General features: G+C 39.0%; 1 protein-coding gene across 2 annotated transcripts in view; it reads right to left on the bottom strand.

The window, feature by feature from the left end:
- Positions 1 to 15928, bottom strand: part of LOC137186543 (cullin-5-like) — a 27937-nt gene extending 12009 nt beyond the window's left edge. For both annotated transcript variants that reach the window (XR_010929036.1, XM_067595552.1), the window contains exons 1-14: positions 15304 to 15928; positions 11789 to 11898; positions 10927 to 11026; positions 9038 to 9214; positions 8370 to 8511; positions 6338 to 6483; positions 5910 to 5990; positions 3538 to 3631; positions 2846 to 2976; positions 2067 to 2174; positions 1769 to 1833; positions 1487 to 1619; positions 1246 to 1377; positions 464 to 587 (exon numbers count right to left, since the gene is read on the bottom strand). Coding sequence is in view for 1 of the 2 variants with exons in the window: in XM_067595552.1 (XP_067451653.1) it covers positions 464 to 587; positions 1246 to 1377; positions 1487 to 1619; positions 1769 to 1833; positions 2067 to 2174; positions 2846 to 2976; positions 3538 to 3631; positions 5910 to 5990; positions 6338 to 6483; positions 8370 to 8511; positions 9038 to 9214; positions 10927 to 11026; positions 11789 to 11898; positions 15304 to 15327 (1567 nt within the window). In the remaining variant the exon portion in view is untranslated. The remainder of the gene's footprint in view (positions 1 to 463; positions 588 to 1245; positions 1378 to 1486; positions 1620 to 1768; positions 1834 to 2066; positions 2175 to 2845; positions 2977 to 3537; positions 3632 to 5909; positions 5991 to 6337; positions 6484 to 8369; positions 8512 to 9037; positions 9215 to 10926; positions 11027 to 11788; positions 11899 to 15303) is intronic.

Genomic DNA, 15928 nt, shown 5'->3' with positions numbered 1-15928 from the left:
GCTGTTGCACGTAGCAGATGTCCATATAAAGAAATCCATCACGAACTGACGTCAGCTCGGGCCAAAAGTATAAAGAACCGTTGGAAACCGAGCGTTCAGAGCAGCCTGACACATCTGCTACTTTTAACATGAACATCTGACACTGTGACATTATATATATATATATATATATATATATATATATATGTCTGAAAATAAGGAAAAGCATAATATGTCCCCTTTAAGGACACTTCAACAAAGATGCATCAAAACTAAACTGTGAATGAACGATTAACTGCCTGATCAATGACATTAAACTCCTTCCTGTTCGCTCAAACTAACCAATCAGGTTGTCCGGAGAGTCTCAGATGCTTTTACGTTGTTTGATGTGAAGGAATACGTGTGTGTGTGTGTGTGTGTGTGTGTGTGTGTGTGTGTGTGTGTGTGTGTGTGTGTGTGTGTGTGTGTGTGAGGGGGGGGGTACCTGGCAGTGCCAGCTTGTTGTGTTTGTGCATCTCTTTGAAGACTTGATTGAGGTCCTCTGAGACTTTGATGTCCTGAAACATTCTGGCCAGTTTGTTCACATAGTCAGCGGGCATTCCTACTTCCTACACACACACACACACACACACACAGACACACACACACACAGACACACACACACACACACAGACACACCAAGACAAAAAGGAAGAAAAAAAGAGGACAACAAAGTGAAAGAGAAATTAGTTCACTGCATACTCAATTTCATACATTTTTCTCGTTCTCATGTAATGCTCATGCCGCTGACAAATGCATCACATTTCTTGAATCTGCTTCGCAGTAGCAGACTTCTGCTGGTTTTCTAGAGGAAAACTTTTAACATGAAGCAGCCGTAGCAGGAAATGTTTGGTTTACAGTAGCAGAAATAGCTCTGATATGTCGGTGGAAGCACCAGTGAAAATGTAATGCGGTTTGGAAGAGGTGAACACGACATCTCCAGTAACCAGCCCCCACACACACATCCGCTGAGCAGATCAGTTTTACAGCTGCTTTGGTTTGAGGGAGGTGCTTTTATTGTGGTCGGCACTGAGACCAAGCAGGACCACAACAGCAGACGACAGGGTCTGTGTGGTTCCCCGACACTGTGAGTGCAAACAGGTATTTACAGCTTGCCGTGGCTCTCTCTATATGATTAAAGCGGGTTAAACGGGGCCAAAATAGAAAAAAAACTCTCACACTGTGAATTTAATGTCTGACAAAGAGTTTAAGAACAGTGTGACTCACTCTCAGCCACTCCACCATGTTCTCTTCAATCTCACTGTCTGCTGAAATGTCCAGAATCAGGCGTCTGGTCAGGTGAGCTTTGTGATATCGCATGAACACGTCTTTGTTCTGGACGTACTTCAACACCAAGAGCTGCAAAGAGAGGAGATAAAAAAGAATCATGAGATTAGTGTGAGAATAGAGGAAAATGGACTGAAATGGTCTGAAAACTGAGCCGTGCTCACAGGAAACAGAAACTCACCACTTCTTTGAGTTTGAGCTCGATTTCCTCTGAGGTTAGTTTCTTGCTGAGAGGAGTCTTCCTCAGCAGCATGTCACAGTAGTTCGCCAGCAGCTCAGGACACTTTGACTCCGGCTGAGTCTTCATGCCCACACTGGATGGATGCACACACACACACACACACACACACACACACACACACACACACACACACACACACACACACACACACACAGTCATGTTTTCATCATTTGGATAATAACTTGCACGTCTGCGAAGGACAGAACAGGTCGTTCCACTCACCCTTTCTGTTTCATAGGCAGCTCCAGTTTGAAGATTGTGGCATCATTGACGACAGCCTTGTACGCCTGTGAGGAGAGAGAAGAAGAACATGTGTACGAGAGATTATCACCATTAACATAACAGAGCAAATCTATTAATCTATTAATCACCACAAGAGACTGAAGAAGACTCTTAGAAATGCTTCTCAATCATAGATCAAAATATTATGTGATGAGGAAGAATAAGAACAGCTGGAATGAACTCAAATACCTTTTAGATATAAAACATTTAAATTATTTGCATTCTCAGTTGTACAGACCTTATCTCTGGCGGTGAGGAAGCGAGGGTCGTCCTGGAAGGCCTCCTTTACCAGTTTACTGAAGCGGTTGAACAAAGTCAACAACTGCTCCACGTACTTCTCAGAGTCCTGGAAAAACACATTTACATTCATTTCAAACCTGTTGTGAAGACTGTGTGTTAGTTTTTCACTATATACTCTAAGTCTTCAGTCACACACATCTACTGTCTGACACATACTTCAAGCAAAGTGAACTGACTCACATTTACAGAGTTTTTGGATGATTTTTTCAAGAAATAGTTTTATTAATAATAATAATAATAATTAAAGCTGCAAGCAGCGTTGGTCGGGACCTCGCACTCTGGCTTGTCGGGATCAGATCATTTTGCTTTTTAAAAATGAGGGATATTTCTTACAAGTGTGGTGTGCTTTTATTTTGAAAGTTTGATTGACATGTGTACTGTCAGGTGTGTAGAGACAATAAGTACCTGCAGCTGGACACAGAAAAATACTTATATATTTGAATGGAGAGTGTGAGTGAACCGACACCTTTTTGAACATTAAAAAAAAAAAAAAGTGCATATATCAATATCGGCAATCGGCCACAATGAGTTGGAAATATCGGCATATTGGATATCGGCAAAAAATCCAATATCATGCATCCCTACTTAATTTGTATATTTTAACTGGTGTCTTTGTTTTTATTTTATTCTGATTTTATTTTATTTTATTTCTTCGACTGTGAAGCACTTTGTAACTGTGTGTTTGTGAAAGGTGCTAAACTTTGCTCGTGCACGTACAGTAGTGATAGTCTCTGCAGCGGCCACCATGTCCGCTAGTCCGGCACTGATGATATGTTCTTCCAGGTCTTTCAGCATGGGCTCAATCCCATTGGGAACCTTGTCCATTAATGAAAACATCAGGTGCAACTCTGCTCCGGGGAGAAGAAAAATCAACGTTACACACAGGACAAGAAGCAGATTGTCTGAATCAAACTGCAAACTTATTAACTTTACAGGCAGAAAACTGTCCAAACTCATAGTTACACAAGTCTGAATTGGGCCTCAAATGGACTTTCTGCTGTGGGTGCAGGCTCCACCAGTTACCTGTAACTCTCAGCAATATGTCAGATAGTATAATAATAGTGCTAATAATAAAAATAACAATAATACTATTTTTAATATTTATGCAGTGAGTGATGCACCTTGTAAAACCCTAATATGCACAGAGGTCAACAAGTCAAAAACAGGAAAAGCGTCACAGCTGACAGGTTTTACGGCTCTACTGCCCCCCTGGCAGAAATCCAGCCAACGCAGGGAGAAGCTATTTCTATTTTTAAAGTCTAGCTGGCTGATGCAATAGTGAATGTTGATGCCGTGACATGCAGCAGACATTACAGCCTCTGTCCTGAAAAACAAAACAAGGCTTACTTGAACACACACACACATACATTTAATTTGGCATTTATTTGAAACAGCGCAGTGGTACTCACTGTCTGTCTCGTTGCGTTTGATCATCCCTGGACATTCAGCGAGGATGGTCTCTTTGAACAGAGTCACCAGAGCATTCACACAACACTCCATAAGCTGTGTGGAAACACAGAAAACAAAGACTTATTATGAGGGCAATAATGATTATTATAAGGACATAAATAAACAAGCGTTGAATACATTTAACGAGACTCCTGGAAGGTCCGAATCTTCTTACAGGATATGTGTGGTGCTGTTAATTAAAGGTATAACATGTAATTATTCTACATTAAAATGTCTAAAAACAACTAGACCTATGTTATATGTTTTATTGAGTTGAAAAATCTGTAATTTAATCAAAGTAACGGACCGTTTCATTTGGTCTCCTGTCAATGGCGTCATACCTCCTCTACCAAAGAGTAAACACGCACAAGATGCATACGGCGGCGCTGTGTTTGTCCGCTACAATGGCGTCTACCAAAGAGTAACTTACACACATACAAGATAATACATCAGCGTTGTGGTTGTTCCACACAAACTGTTATAAATGGACTTTTATTCAGTTTTAAGCCACATTTTCATGATAAATTTAGGTGGTTTTTAACTATATCTTTTAGCCGGAAGAAGGATTTTAGTCATTGGACGTCTGGATCTTAAGTTATCAGAGAAATAAACTGGACAAACGTTAGCAGCAGCTCGGCTAACAGCCCCTCCAGGAAGTCCGGTGGTCACCGAACATCGTCGGAGAAATATTGATTTTTTAGGTGAAACAGCTTTAATTAGTATTTTAATGATTTTAATCTGCGAGTATGTTTGTTTTTGGAGAGGAGGAGACCTCTGCGTGTAATTCGGCTCCCGGGAGAAACCGGCCGAACGTCTGGATCTAAAGTTATAAGAGAAATAAACCGAACAAGTGTTAGCAGCAGCTCGGCTAACAGCCCGTACCGGACATCCGGTGGTCGCCGTACATCATCGGAGAAACACTGATTTTTTAGGTTAACCAGCTTTATTCAGTGTTTTTACCGGTAATCTCCGGGGCCGTTTCGGCTCCCGGTAAAAACATCCCGAATGATGAACACTGGAGTAATCCTATCCCGGTGAAGCTGCTTATTTAACAACGAAGACAACAACTCCCATGATCCCTTGCTACTTCACACCGTCATCACACTCCGTCTTTTGTTATTGTTTTGATTGAGACCCCTAGCGGCTGAAATTACATATTGTGCGTTTAAAGTGAACCAATTACAAGAAACAACCCTGAAAGATAAAGTTTTATAAATAAATAGAGACACAGATTTCTCACATGTGAGTCCATGTGACCTTTTACTGCCCCTGGTTCATTTGTTAATAGACTGGAACTGTTAATTATGCTTTAGAAACCAAACAGTGCATCGTGATGGCTGAAATGCTTATCACAGATATACTGTCTGTGTTTTATTATCAGAGTAGACATCAGCTAAGAAGCCACAAGAAACTGCAGCACAGAAATGTCTAATATACGTTTGACATAACTTACAAACAGCGTCTGCGTTACATAGTTTGTTAATTTTTCATCTGTAATCATCAATTTATATCTTAGTCACAATGCTTTAAAGCTTCATTAATTTATATTTTTGATATAATTTTGCTGTTTTACTCATATAACGGATGTTATCAGATGAAATGACATGAAAATGCAATAACTGGCTTAAGATACAATAAAAAATAAAGATGCTAGTATTGATATTTCAAAATGAATCATGCAAAGATCAATTCAAGAGGAATGTTGTTTTTTTTGAATCACTTAATTGAGAATATTATTTGAAATAAAACTTGGTCATTACCATATGAATTCTATATACCTATAAGATCAGAGAAATACATTTAAAACCCGTTTATAATACATAATGTTTTTGTTTCACGTTTTGCTGATGTAGATGCTAATTTGTCCTTTTTGAAGCCAAATTTAGTTGTCATTTCTATCATAAACAATTTTAAACTTTTGTTAAAGATGTTTTATTGTTAATGTGATGATTATTGTGTTTTTTATTTTTATTATTTTTTTATTTATTTTATTTAATTCTAACTTTGTGAATTTCATTTCTGTGAAAGGTACTATACTGAATAAATTATTTATATTATTATTATTATTATTATTATTATTATTATTATTATTATTACTACTACATTATAACGTGTTGTGTTGTCTGAATTTGCAGCGTGTTTTCTAAATGTTGTGCATGTGTTGTCAAACTGATGAAGGTGTTTTATTAATTAGTCTGTTTTTTTTGTCTATTTGCACGTGTTTTCTTAAGTTTCATTAAAATGCTCATAAATCTAACAAGGTTTAAAACGTCTCTGGGCTTAAGATACAATAAAAAATAAAGACGCTAGTATTGATATTTCAGACACTTACTGCTTGAACAGAGTTACATTCACGTCGCGTCTCTAGATATCGAATCGCTCTCTTCTCCTCTTCTCTCAGCTTTGCGTCTGCCTGCAGATACATTAACACACAACACACGGATACTCAGAAGCAGCTCAAACACAATCAAGGTAAAACAAACACCAAATGAACCCAGAATTCAACCTCACATCTGTCCACAAAGTTTAGCTTCATGCCACATTAGGCTGAACCTCATAATTACATGTTTGCAAACTGTGTTATTTTTATTCATACAGAAAAATGACTGTGTGGAAAAACATCTGAAACTACAACAGATGACATTAACAGCACCTTTACCTTCATCATTCTCCTTCACATTTAAAAGCTAACCATGATTAAAAAGTGTAATTATCATCCACACAAATACTGTAATAAATCAAATTTTTTTCATGGCGTACATATTTCATGTAGTTCTGGACGCCATTCTGTTGCAAGTAGGACGGTGCCTGAGTTCGGTAAAACCTCTCTGTGGAGTCCAGGTAGGCTTTCTCAAAGTTATCCCGGTAGATCTGCAGCTTGTCCTCTGGGTTCGAGCACAGGTTCACTGGTGGGAGAGAAAGAAAGAAAGAAATGAGACAAAGAGTCTCATTAACTGCAGTGTTTTTTCAATACTTCCTAGGGATGTGCAGAGATCCCAGTATTTGTATTTGTATCTGTATCTGTTGAGGCAGCAAAATTATTTGTATTTGTATTGAGATAAAAGTGGAAAGAGGCTTAAAAATCCTGTTTTTGTTTTTATTACGACTCTAATTGTAGAAAATTAAAGTGTTAGAATAAGTGTTTATGAATAAACTACCTTACGAAGGAGGTCCCCACACCGGGTCTCAAACTGGAGTCTCCCAGATCATAGACGACTGCGCTGATTACTGAGCTAAAACTTTACTCATCACCTCATTGCAGACAGACCTCTACCTATTTATACACCCATAACACAGAGACAGCACACCGTGTAACGTGTAGGGAGGAACTTCAAAGGTGATTCTTGCTTTGCATTTTTCATTTATTGCTGATTTCTTACAACCTAACTTTGTGGAAAGGAGAAGGAGAACAACAGGTTATGGAGAGTCCCTTGAGAGCACTTTGCTTTCTTGCTCAGCTTTATCTCTGGGGAACACCCCCAACTCCAGGAGTGATGTCCAAATTAGGAAATGTGCGTCATGTAGCAGGTGGATGTGACTCCCCTCGTTGAGTCCTGCTGATAGATGTAACAGCGGAGCAGAGAAGAGACGCTGAGATAGCGTTGTAACCGACCTGTGAACTGGTATTTGACATGTTGTTTTTTTTCTTCCCAAAAACAAATAATTTTTCAAATATTTGTATGAAACAAATATTTGTAAAAACCCACTATTTGTGCTTTGCCAAATAATGTATTTGTATTCGAGCACACCCCTAATACTTCCTAAGTTTATTCTAACATCCCCTCCTGAATATTTACAGTAGAACTGCAGAGATATGGCTTTATTTACTTGGATAGATTTAAAAATCACTATTGTGCCCCACCTCTGTTTGTACCGATTTGTTTATTAGCAATAACGCTGTCCTCTCTGTGTTTCTGTCTCTTCCTGATGCGTTTATTTCTGTCTAGAGATGCACCAACTGATCGGCCACCGATTTTTTGCTGGTTGTATTTTCCGCACATAGCTGCACCACCGTTAAGCAGCTGCGGCACCCCTCCCAACTGGATAGGATATGTATAACATGTGACCTTATGCTTTTCAAGTATTGTGCTCTCTCCCAGGTGGTTCTGAGGGAGGACCTATAAAGGGGGCAGGAATGTGGCTCACACCCTCTCTCTTCTCCACTTCCCAGCAGCTGTTTGTTCATGTGTGCTGTTGTGCTTTAGCTTTTGCCTTTGTTAGTCTTTGGTTTGTTCGGTGGGTCCGGTAGTCCTGTTTTCATGGCTTTATTTCTCTTAGGTTTAGTTTTCATGTGGATTTAGGTTAGAGGGGAGAGTCCAGATCCTACCACCCTTTGTGGGTTGGTCTGGGTGTCTTCCCTTCTTTTTGCTCTTTTTGGCCTGTTGTTAGTAGTTGTTGGTTTTGTTAATAAAATGGTTTGATTATGTTGGACGAGCTGTTTTTAGAGGATCGTAACACTGTGGAAGTTCTTCAGACACAAAGTTCGCTATTTGTAACAGCTGTAAGTCCAGAATAAGACGTGAAGGAACAACCTTGGGAACATTTGGAACAACTAACTTAATCAGACACTTAAAAAAACCTTCACTGTGGTGAACGTGACCAACGTCAAGAAGAAAAATGTAAGTTATTTAAATAGTTAATGAACAGACAATTGAATTTCAATATTCCATTAAAGAGAAGTTACAAAAATGTTTATGTATGCTGTCAATTATAGTTCTTAGAAAGGAAGGAGATATATAAAAGAAAATCTTTCTAATTAAATTCTTATAATCGGTGCATCTGTATTTCTTACCGTATGACTCTCGTACTCCAATAACAAGCTGGGAGTCGAAGGCCTCCCCCAGTCTCTCGGCGTGCACCAGCTTCATGGCGCTGTCCTGCAGACGGCTTTTAATGTTGGAGAAGATCGACTCGTTCCACGTGTCCAGCATTAGCTGGAAAAAAATAAGGTAGGGGGGGCAGTAATGAATGTCCATCAAGTGCACCAAAAAAATATTAAATAATATAAAAGTTACCCTCCATTTCCTGCCATCCAAGAATAGTCAAGCCCAATTAATTTATGACTTTTAATCAATCTTCGGTCATATTCCCTCACACGCAACTTCCTCCTCTACTTTATCCTTTCTGTGAGTTTCTCAGAGGGATCAAACTTATAGCACATGATAAATACGAAGCTTTTCAGGCAAACTGACTCTAAGCTACTCACTGCAGCTTACATTAATGTTAATGATTTAGGAATATAATGTTTTCCTCCTTCTCCTTCTTCATCAAGAACATCTTCTGCCTTTTACAGCTCCTCTCATTTGTTATCCTCTGTACAGTTGCTAATGATTTTAGGTCATTCTTGTCTAGTTATTTTCACCTCCTCTGTATGTAATCTCTCTCCCTCATTCCTCCATCTTTCTGTTCTGATCTTGACCGCTCAGAACGCACGGGGTTTTTCCCACTTCCTCCTCTTACCTTGCGTACGATGCTGTCCTCCATGTTTGTTTTCTTGTTACTGCCCTGTTTGCCCATCAGTGTGATCTCCAGCTGACAGAAAGGTTTAGGCAGGATGTCGCACTGGGTGAAGAACTTCCTCCACTCTACGATATAAGCCTTTAGCAGTGCCGTGTCGTCCTGGTGGCTAAGTACCCGCTGCCATGGCAACAGATGCAAGCAAATTAAGAGGTCAACACAGAAATATTTTATGACTTTCCAAAGGAGATGTGGTAATAAAAGACAGTATCTTTGTCCTGTTTGTGTCCTATCGACAGGTCTGACCGCTGTGACATCTTTTATAAAACTGGGAGAGAAATTCTATTTATTTTACTTTATATTGAAGCAAATCCTCATAGAGGTCGAGCAGTATTGCAGCATAGTGTAGTACACAGTATAGATCTTCTGTTACAGTTACATCTATACAAATATTAACAGCTGTTTGAAACTAGGGATCCCTTGACAAGAAGCTCCGATATTTGTACTTCTAGCACTCAAGAACTAAAATCATGTTATGCTATCAGTAATATGACATCAACACATCCTTTCGTAAACAACAACACAAGAAGCCAGTGTTGTAAACAAAGACAATGCGGCCTGATGATGTTTAAAATACTAGAGCTAGTAACTAGGGATGTGCAGAGAGCCCAGTATTTGTATTTGTATCTGTATTTGTTGAGGCAGCAAAATTATTTGTATTTGTATTCGAATAAAAGTGGAAAGAGGTTTAAAAATCCTGTTTTTGTTTTTATTACGCTTTTAATTTTAGAAAATTAAAGTGTTACAATAAGTGTTCATGAAGCGTTCCTTTGGTAGCACTTCATTTGTGTCAGTAGTTCAGCTTTATCTCTGGGGAACACCCCCAACTCCAGGAACGATGTCCAAATTAGGAAATGTGCGTCATGTAGCAGGTGGATGTGACTCCCCTCGTTGAGACCTGCTGATAGACGTCACAGCGGAGCAGAGGAGAGACACTGAGATAGTGATGTAACCGACCTGCACACTGGTATTTGACATGTTGTTTTTTTCTTCCCGAAAAGAAATAATTCTTAAAATGTTTGTATGAAACAAATATTCGTAAAAACCCTACTATTTGTGCTTTGCAGAATAATGTATTTGTATTCGGGCACACCCCTAGTAGTAACACCAGATCTGTTCTGATCTGTTTTATAGTATTTATCTAAAAGGGCCTTCAAGAGTCCAAACCACAACTACAACGACAGCGGTGAACAATATCGTCAGGATCACTTTCAGAGCAATTTGATGAACGATAGAAACACTGACAGCCAATCAGAATTCTTCCTCTAAATCATACGGCAGGACAAAGCCTCCATCTAGCCTGAAATTACCAGTAAAACCTGCATATATCATCTCATTTATAGAAACTGACTGATGACTTCATTTATCTATATTTATTTATTTTAGTGCGACTTTGCTCCTTTCTCACCACAGACTGAGGTGATGTCTTCAGATGGGTTTGTCTCTCCTTATTATACAATGATGCTGGGACTTTGTTCTCTATTATAACGTAAAAAAACGACAAAGTAGGCGACTGTTTTGGGCATCAGATCTGTGCTCATACTGTGTTTTCCTGCCACAGTGTGTAAAAGCTGCTTGTCTGCGTGCTTCAGCGTCTCCTTCTGCCTCCTGAAATACTTCTGAGCAACACATTGAATCACTAACCGCCTGTGAACCCTTCCTACAGCAGTAACAACTCATCAATATCTATTTCCCGAAGCTGCCGACACAGCTGGAGCGTGCATCGTTATAGTTATGGTTATACTTCTTGGGTGTGGAAAGCCTTTAAACCTTTATTTTTGTTCCTCTGTCTCTTTGTCCTCATACATCTGCACATCACACTCTCTACTTACAGCCTGTGCTTGTTTGATGAAGTCTAGGATGTCCTCTTTGAGTGCTTGGTGGATTTTGGCTGGTCCCTTATCATCCCAAAGACACACAGCATGGACGTCTCTGGTGGACACACGAGAAGGAAATGGGACGACACAAAAGTTCATTAAATGTGAATGATAAAGTGTAACAAAGCTGATATTTATTAAACTAAAGACTACAGCACATGTGACTTTAAGTAAGGTGCAATTCTGCATTTTCTGTGATTTTTTTTAGCATAAAAGCTTAATTCAAGCAAACTTAAAATAGATTTAAAACCTCACAGTCACATTTTTAGAAAGTCAAGAAACTGAGGAGCAAAAAACTGTATATTCTTGCACTGTATATCCCCTGAAATGTGACCTGTCTTTACAGATCTCTTGGAGATCTTTTTCTCAAGACAGAAATGAACAATCACCAACTGCCTCTTCTTCATCACTTTTAAAACGTTGTCTACATATAAAGTTTTCATCTCCACCAAGTAAGAGACTGTAATATTTTATAACAGATTTAAATCTTTCAAGATGTTAAGTTTGAACCCAAAATCCTATTTCATAGAGAAGAAAATCAAAGAATGGACGACAATTACAACCCTTAAAATCCATAAATGTGACTTTAAAAATTGTAGCAGCTTTCTATTATAAGTAGTAATTGTACGTTAAGTTGTTCCAGTTAAGTTATGGAAACAAGACGCTTTTATAACCCAGTCGTTCCAATATTCATTCAAACTAAGGCGACTGTTTTATGGGATGTGAAGCAGCAACAGTCGGCAGCAGCTGTGTGCAGTTCAAGCGAACGGCCGCTTTCTTGAATAAGGAGGACAGAAGAGCGGAGAGCGTCTCTTACGAGAACAAGTCGAACCACTGTTGCTTGGTGACGGATTCCTGTCTGAGCAGCTTGAGAACGATGGGTCGCATCAGATCCCACTTGTCCTCAAACTGCAGGGACCCCTTGTTCTGGAGGAGAGATACGGGGATGGGTGGGGTGGGAGGAAGAACGGAAAACATCAGGGAGAGAGAGGGAGAGAGAGAGAGAGAGAGAGAGAGAGAGACATCGTTTACTACTGTGTAAGACTATAAACACTTTGGTAACTGGCCAAATTGTAATTACTTTAAAATTTCAACTTTTCTCCCATTGCGCCATGTTTTGATGGCTGCGTTATTATACTAGATGGAAAATTCTATATTTTTCTGCATGACTTTACACATATTTTCTTATAGGGCTGCATCCCAGGCTTATCACCATGCTCGTACAGCGATCCCTGGGAGCGGAGAAACAGTCGCTCAGCTTCTGCTATAAGGAGTCTTTCTTTGTAAAGGTCAGGAGTATTAGTTACTGCTAGCGTTTTATCTGCAATTGATTTTTCTCGTTCTTCCTTGCGCATTATACGAAATTATCTTGCCTCTAAAAAAAGCTTTTAGGGCAGAAGATTATGATTGAGTCAGAAATACGCCTACAGAATTTTTCGTCCTTGAGTAAGAGAGGGTCGAGACGCCAGTACCTTTAAGTTTTTAGGCCTAAGGTCGAAACAGAGGTTTAGTACTACGGCTGAGTGGTCCGAGACCACTGCACCATGTTTTGATGGCTGCATTATTATACTAGATGGAAAATTCTATATTCTTCGGCATCACTTTACACATATTTCCTTACAGGGCTGCAAATAACAGTTATTTGCCTTATTGATTAATCTTGTCTACATTTTTTTCACCCAATAATGTAATCTATTAACTGTCAGAAAAACAAATTACTTGACAACCAACAGTCCTGAACCCAAAGATATTCAACGTGTAATTATATAAATTATATAAACAGCAGCAGCAGATCTTCACATTAGTAATGCAGGAACCAATAAACCAATTTATTGATTATCAAAACAGTCAGTGATTCATTTTCAGCCCTAGTACTTCCTTGTATTTTCTTGTCAGCTTTGGAAATATTACTTCAACACTTGGTCGATTCGCCCAAAACAACAAAAAAAAAACATATAACATGAATATTTTAGATTATTTCAGACTAAGAAAGAGAAAGAAATGTCTAAACTTAATGTATGATGGACATTTGCTTTTATTTTTGAGATTTTACAGCCTAAACATCAGATTCATAATAAATGATAACTAGAATATTAGTAAAAACAACCAGAGATTAAAACGTCATCGTAAAACCTCGGTGTGTACGTTTAGAGAACAACGATCCACTCAACATGAATTTATAATGACGGGGGATCGGTGGTGTTGAAGAGGATAAATGAGCCACTATTGTATTCATCATCTACTTAAAGGACAGGTTCACAATTTAAACCAACAATCAGGAGCTCAAATGAACAGTGAAACCTGTTTTTCTTGCTGTAATCATTACTCCTGTTCATACTGACCATTAGAAGATCCCCTCATAATGACCTTACAATGGAAGTGATGGAGGACAAAAGCTAATATGAAGCTTCAGCGTCCAAATGAGTCAAATCAAGTAGATATCTTTCAACGTTACAGTCTTTTTAGTGCCAAAGTTCCTCTTTTTGTTACTATACTTCCACCTGCAGCTCAATCAGATCCAGAATCTGATTTATTGACAAAATAAGTTTGCTTATAAAACGGAACGTGTCTTGGTGTTGTGATGCATGACAATCAAAATATAGAAGGTAAGAGGAAAAAAACCCACAAGTATCTATACAAAGTAAGAAAAATACAACTATCACAAAAGACAGACGGGTGGTATAACCATGTACATAAATAAAATTTTACAATAAAGAGTAAGTGAGAATCTATTATATGTGAAGAGAGCTGTTGAGTTTAAAAATAATGAACAAAATATTGACTGGGAATGTACAAATGTAAAAGTATAAACTAGGGCTGGACAATATATTGATATTATATCGTGATAAGAGACTAGATATCGTCTTAGATTTTGGATATTGTAATATATCATAAGTGTTGTTTTTTCCTGATTTTAAAGGCCACATTACAGTAAAATGATGTAATTTTCTGAACTTAACCAGACTGTTCTAATATTTGCTTTTACCCACTTAATCACTACTGTTGATTATTTATCAAAAATCTCATTGTGTAAATATTTTGTGAAAGCACCAACAGTCATCCCTACAATGTTGTCGCAATATCAATATCGAGGTATTTGGTGAAAATATTGTGATATTTGATTTTTTCATATCGTTCAGCCCTATTGAAAACAGTATATGTAACATGCAGGTGCAATAATACAAATAATTGCATTAATATAACGCACCATATTACATGTGATATATTTACATATGTGCAATATAAGTTTATAGATTTTAATATAATGAGTAGTGTCCATAGGAAACAGTAAATGTGTCAGATATCCACTTGATATGACTAACTCAGACTGCTGAAGCTGAATATAAGCTTCACATCAACTTTTAAATGACTGTGTGGACACACTGTGGATTTTGGCCTCCATCACTTCCACTGAAAGCACATTTGCAGGATCTTTTAATATCCAGTATGAACAGGAGGAATGATTACAGCGAGGAAAAACCTCTTTCACTGATCATATGGACACCTGACTGCTGGTTTATGAACTTATACTTTCAGCAAAATGTCAGTAAAATAAACCACCTGCTACTTTACCACCACCCTGCGGTTGTTTGTCCACCGTCATGGGACCCTCAACCTGTGTGACATTAGCCGGTGTCAGAGCGCCGGGGGGCGGGAGAGGGGGGGCTGTCAGAGCTACCTGGCCCCGGTAACTGCCGGTTAACTCTATTGTTAGCTATGATCTGTCCACTTTGCTTTGATAGAAAAGTCGTTCACTGTTATGCTGCTGCTGCTTCAGTAGGATCATCTTGAGGAGGTCGGGTTCCCAGCTCTGTTAGCTAGCCGACACAGAGCCGCTAGCATGTTAGCAACGATCCGACCCAGCAGAGACCTTAACGGCTGAGCTGCGGACGGGACGGACGGTCTCATGTGGAAGTTTATGTTCCTGCTCCGACGGTTGTTTCCCGTGCTCTCCGGCGGCTGGCTGAGCTTTAACACGGTGCCTGTTAAGACTATGGCTGGTCGCCGTCGGGACGACCGGCTGGGGTAACGGGCTAATGTCGGGTTCACGTTGAGAAACACAGAAGACGGTTGAGGTTCGGTGAGGGGACGGGTTCGGGTTCTGGTTCTGACCGAGGCAGGAGGAACAGACTCCGACACAACACCGGACTCCAGCAGCGTCCGCACCTATTTCTGCATTTATTTCGTCTGTGCACTTATTTTATGCATTTGTACTATTAGTGCAGATATATATTCGCAATAATTGTGCAATATATGTCTATATTATATAAAAAGAAGAGTTTAAATATGCACCCAAATATGGGAAATGCGATATATTCAAGTGCTTCTTACCTTTAACAAATTAGACGCCGCCATGTTTCTTCAACTTATCACCTCGCCGAATCTCGCGAGACAAAAACTACAGCTGGTTTAGGATTAGGTCATAATAACAACTGCACACAAAATAAAGATCCCCTCCGCACATGTATGAAGACATACAGAAATACTCTGCTTGGAACAATAATGTGTGTCTGATGTGGATTTTTCCAAAAAAATAAGTATAATTACCACGTTTAAATCCTTAAAATGACATCTACTCATTCATTAAAAATTCCAGAATCTATAAATATGTATTTCATCTCAGAAGTTTTCCATCTGGACACAAGATGTCTCCTACTTCACTGTACAGTTCATTCTCAGTGTTTGTGCATTGGATGCTCCAGGTTTCCACATCACATTTGTGTAAATTGAATAATGACAATATCAAACTCTCAGTGAGCTCAGAGAAACTTTCCTCCTTCAGCAGATGAATGTGAAAACAAACTGTGCACAGAGAAGCTCAAACATCCAACTGTATGAACAAGAAGAAAAACACGTTCTTGAGTGGAGGGGGACTTGAACTGTTCATGACTGAATTTAGAACGTATTTTGAGTCTGTCCAGCTTAGAAGAAATGTGCACATACAGTTAGTAACTCC

This window comes from Thunnus thynnus, chromosome 7 (genome assembly GCF_963924715.1).
Source record: "Thunnus thynnus chromosome 7, fThuThy2.1, whole genome shotgun sequence".
In the NCBI taxonomy this organism is placed as follows: domain Eukaryota; kingdom Metazoa; phylum Chordata; class Actinopteri; order Scombriformes; family Scombridae; genus Thunnus; species Thunnus thynnus.
The sequence above is the reverse complement of the archived record's forward strand: the minus strand, read 5'-3'. Positions and strand labels throughout refer to the sequence as shown.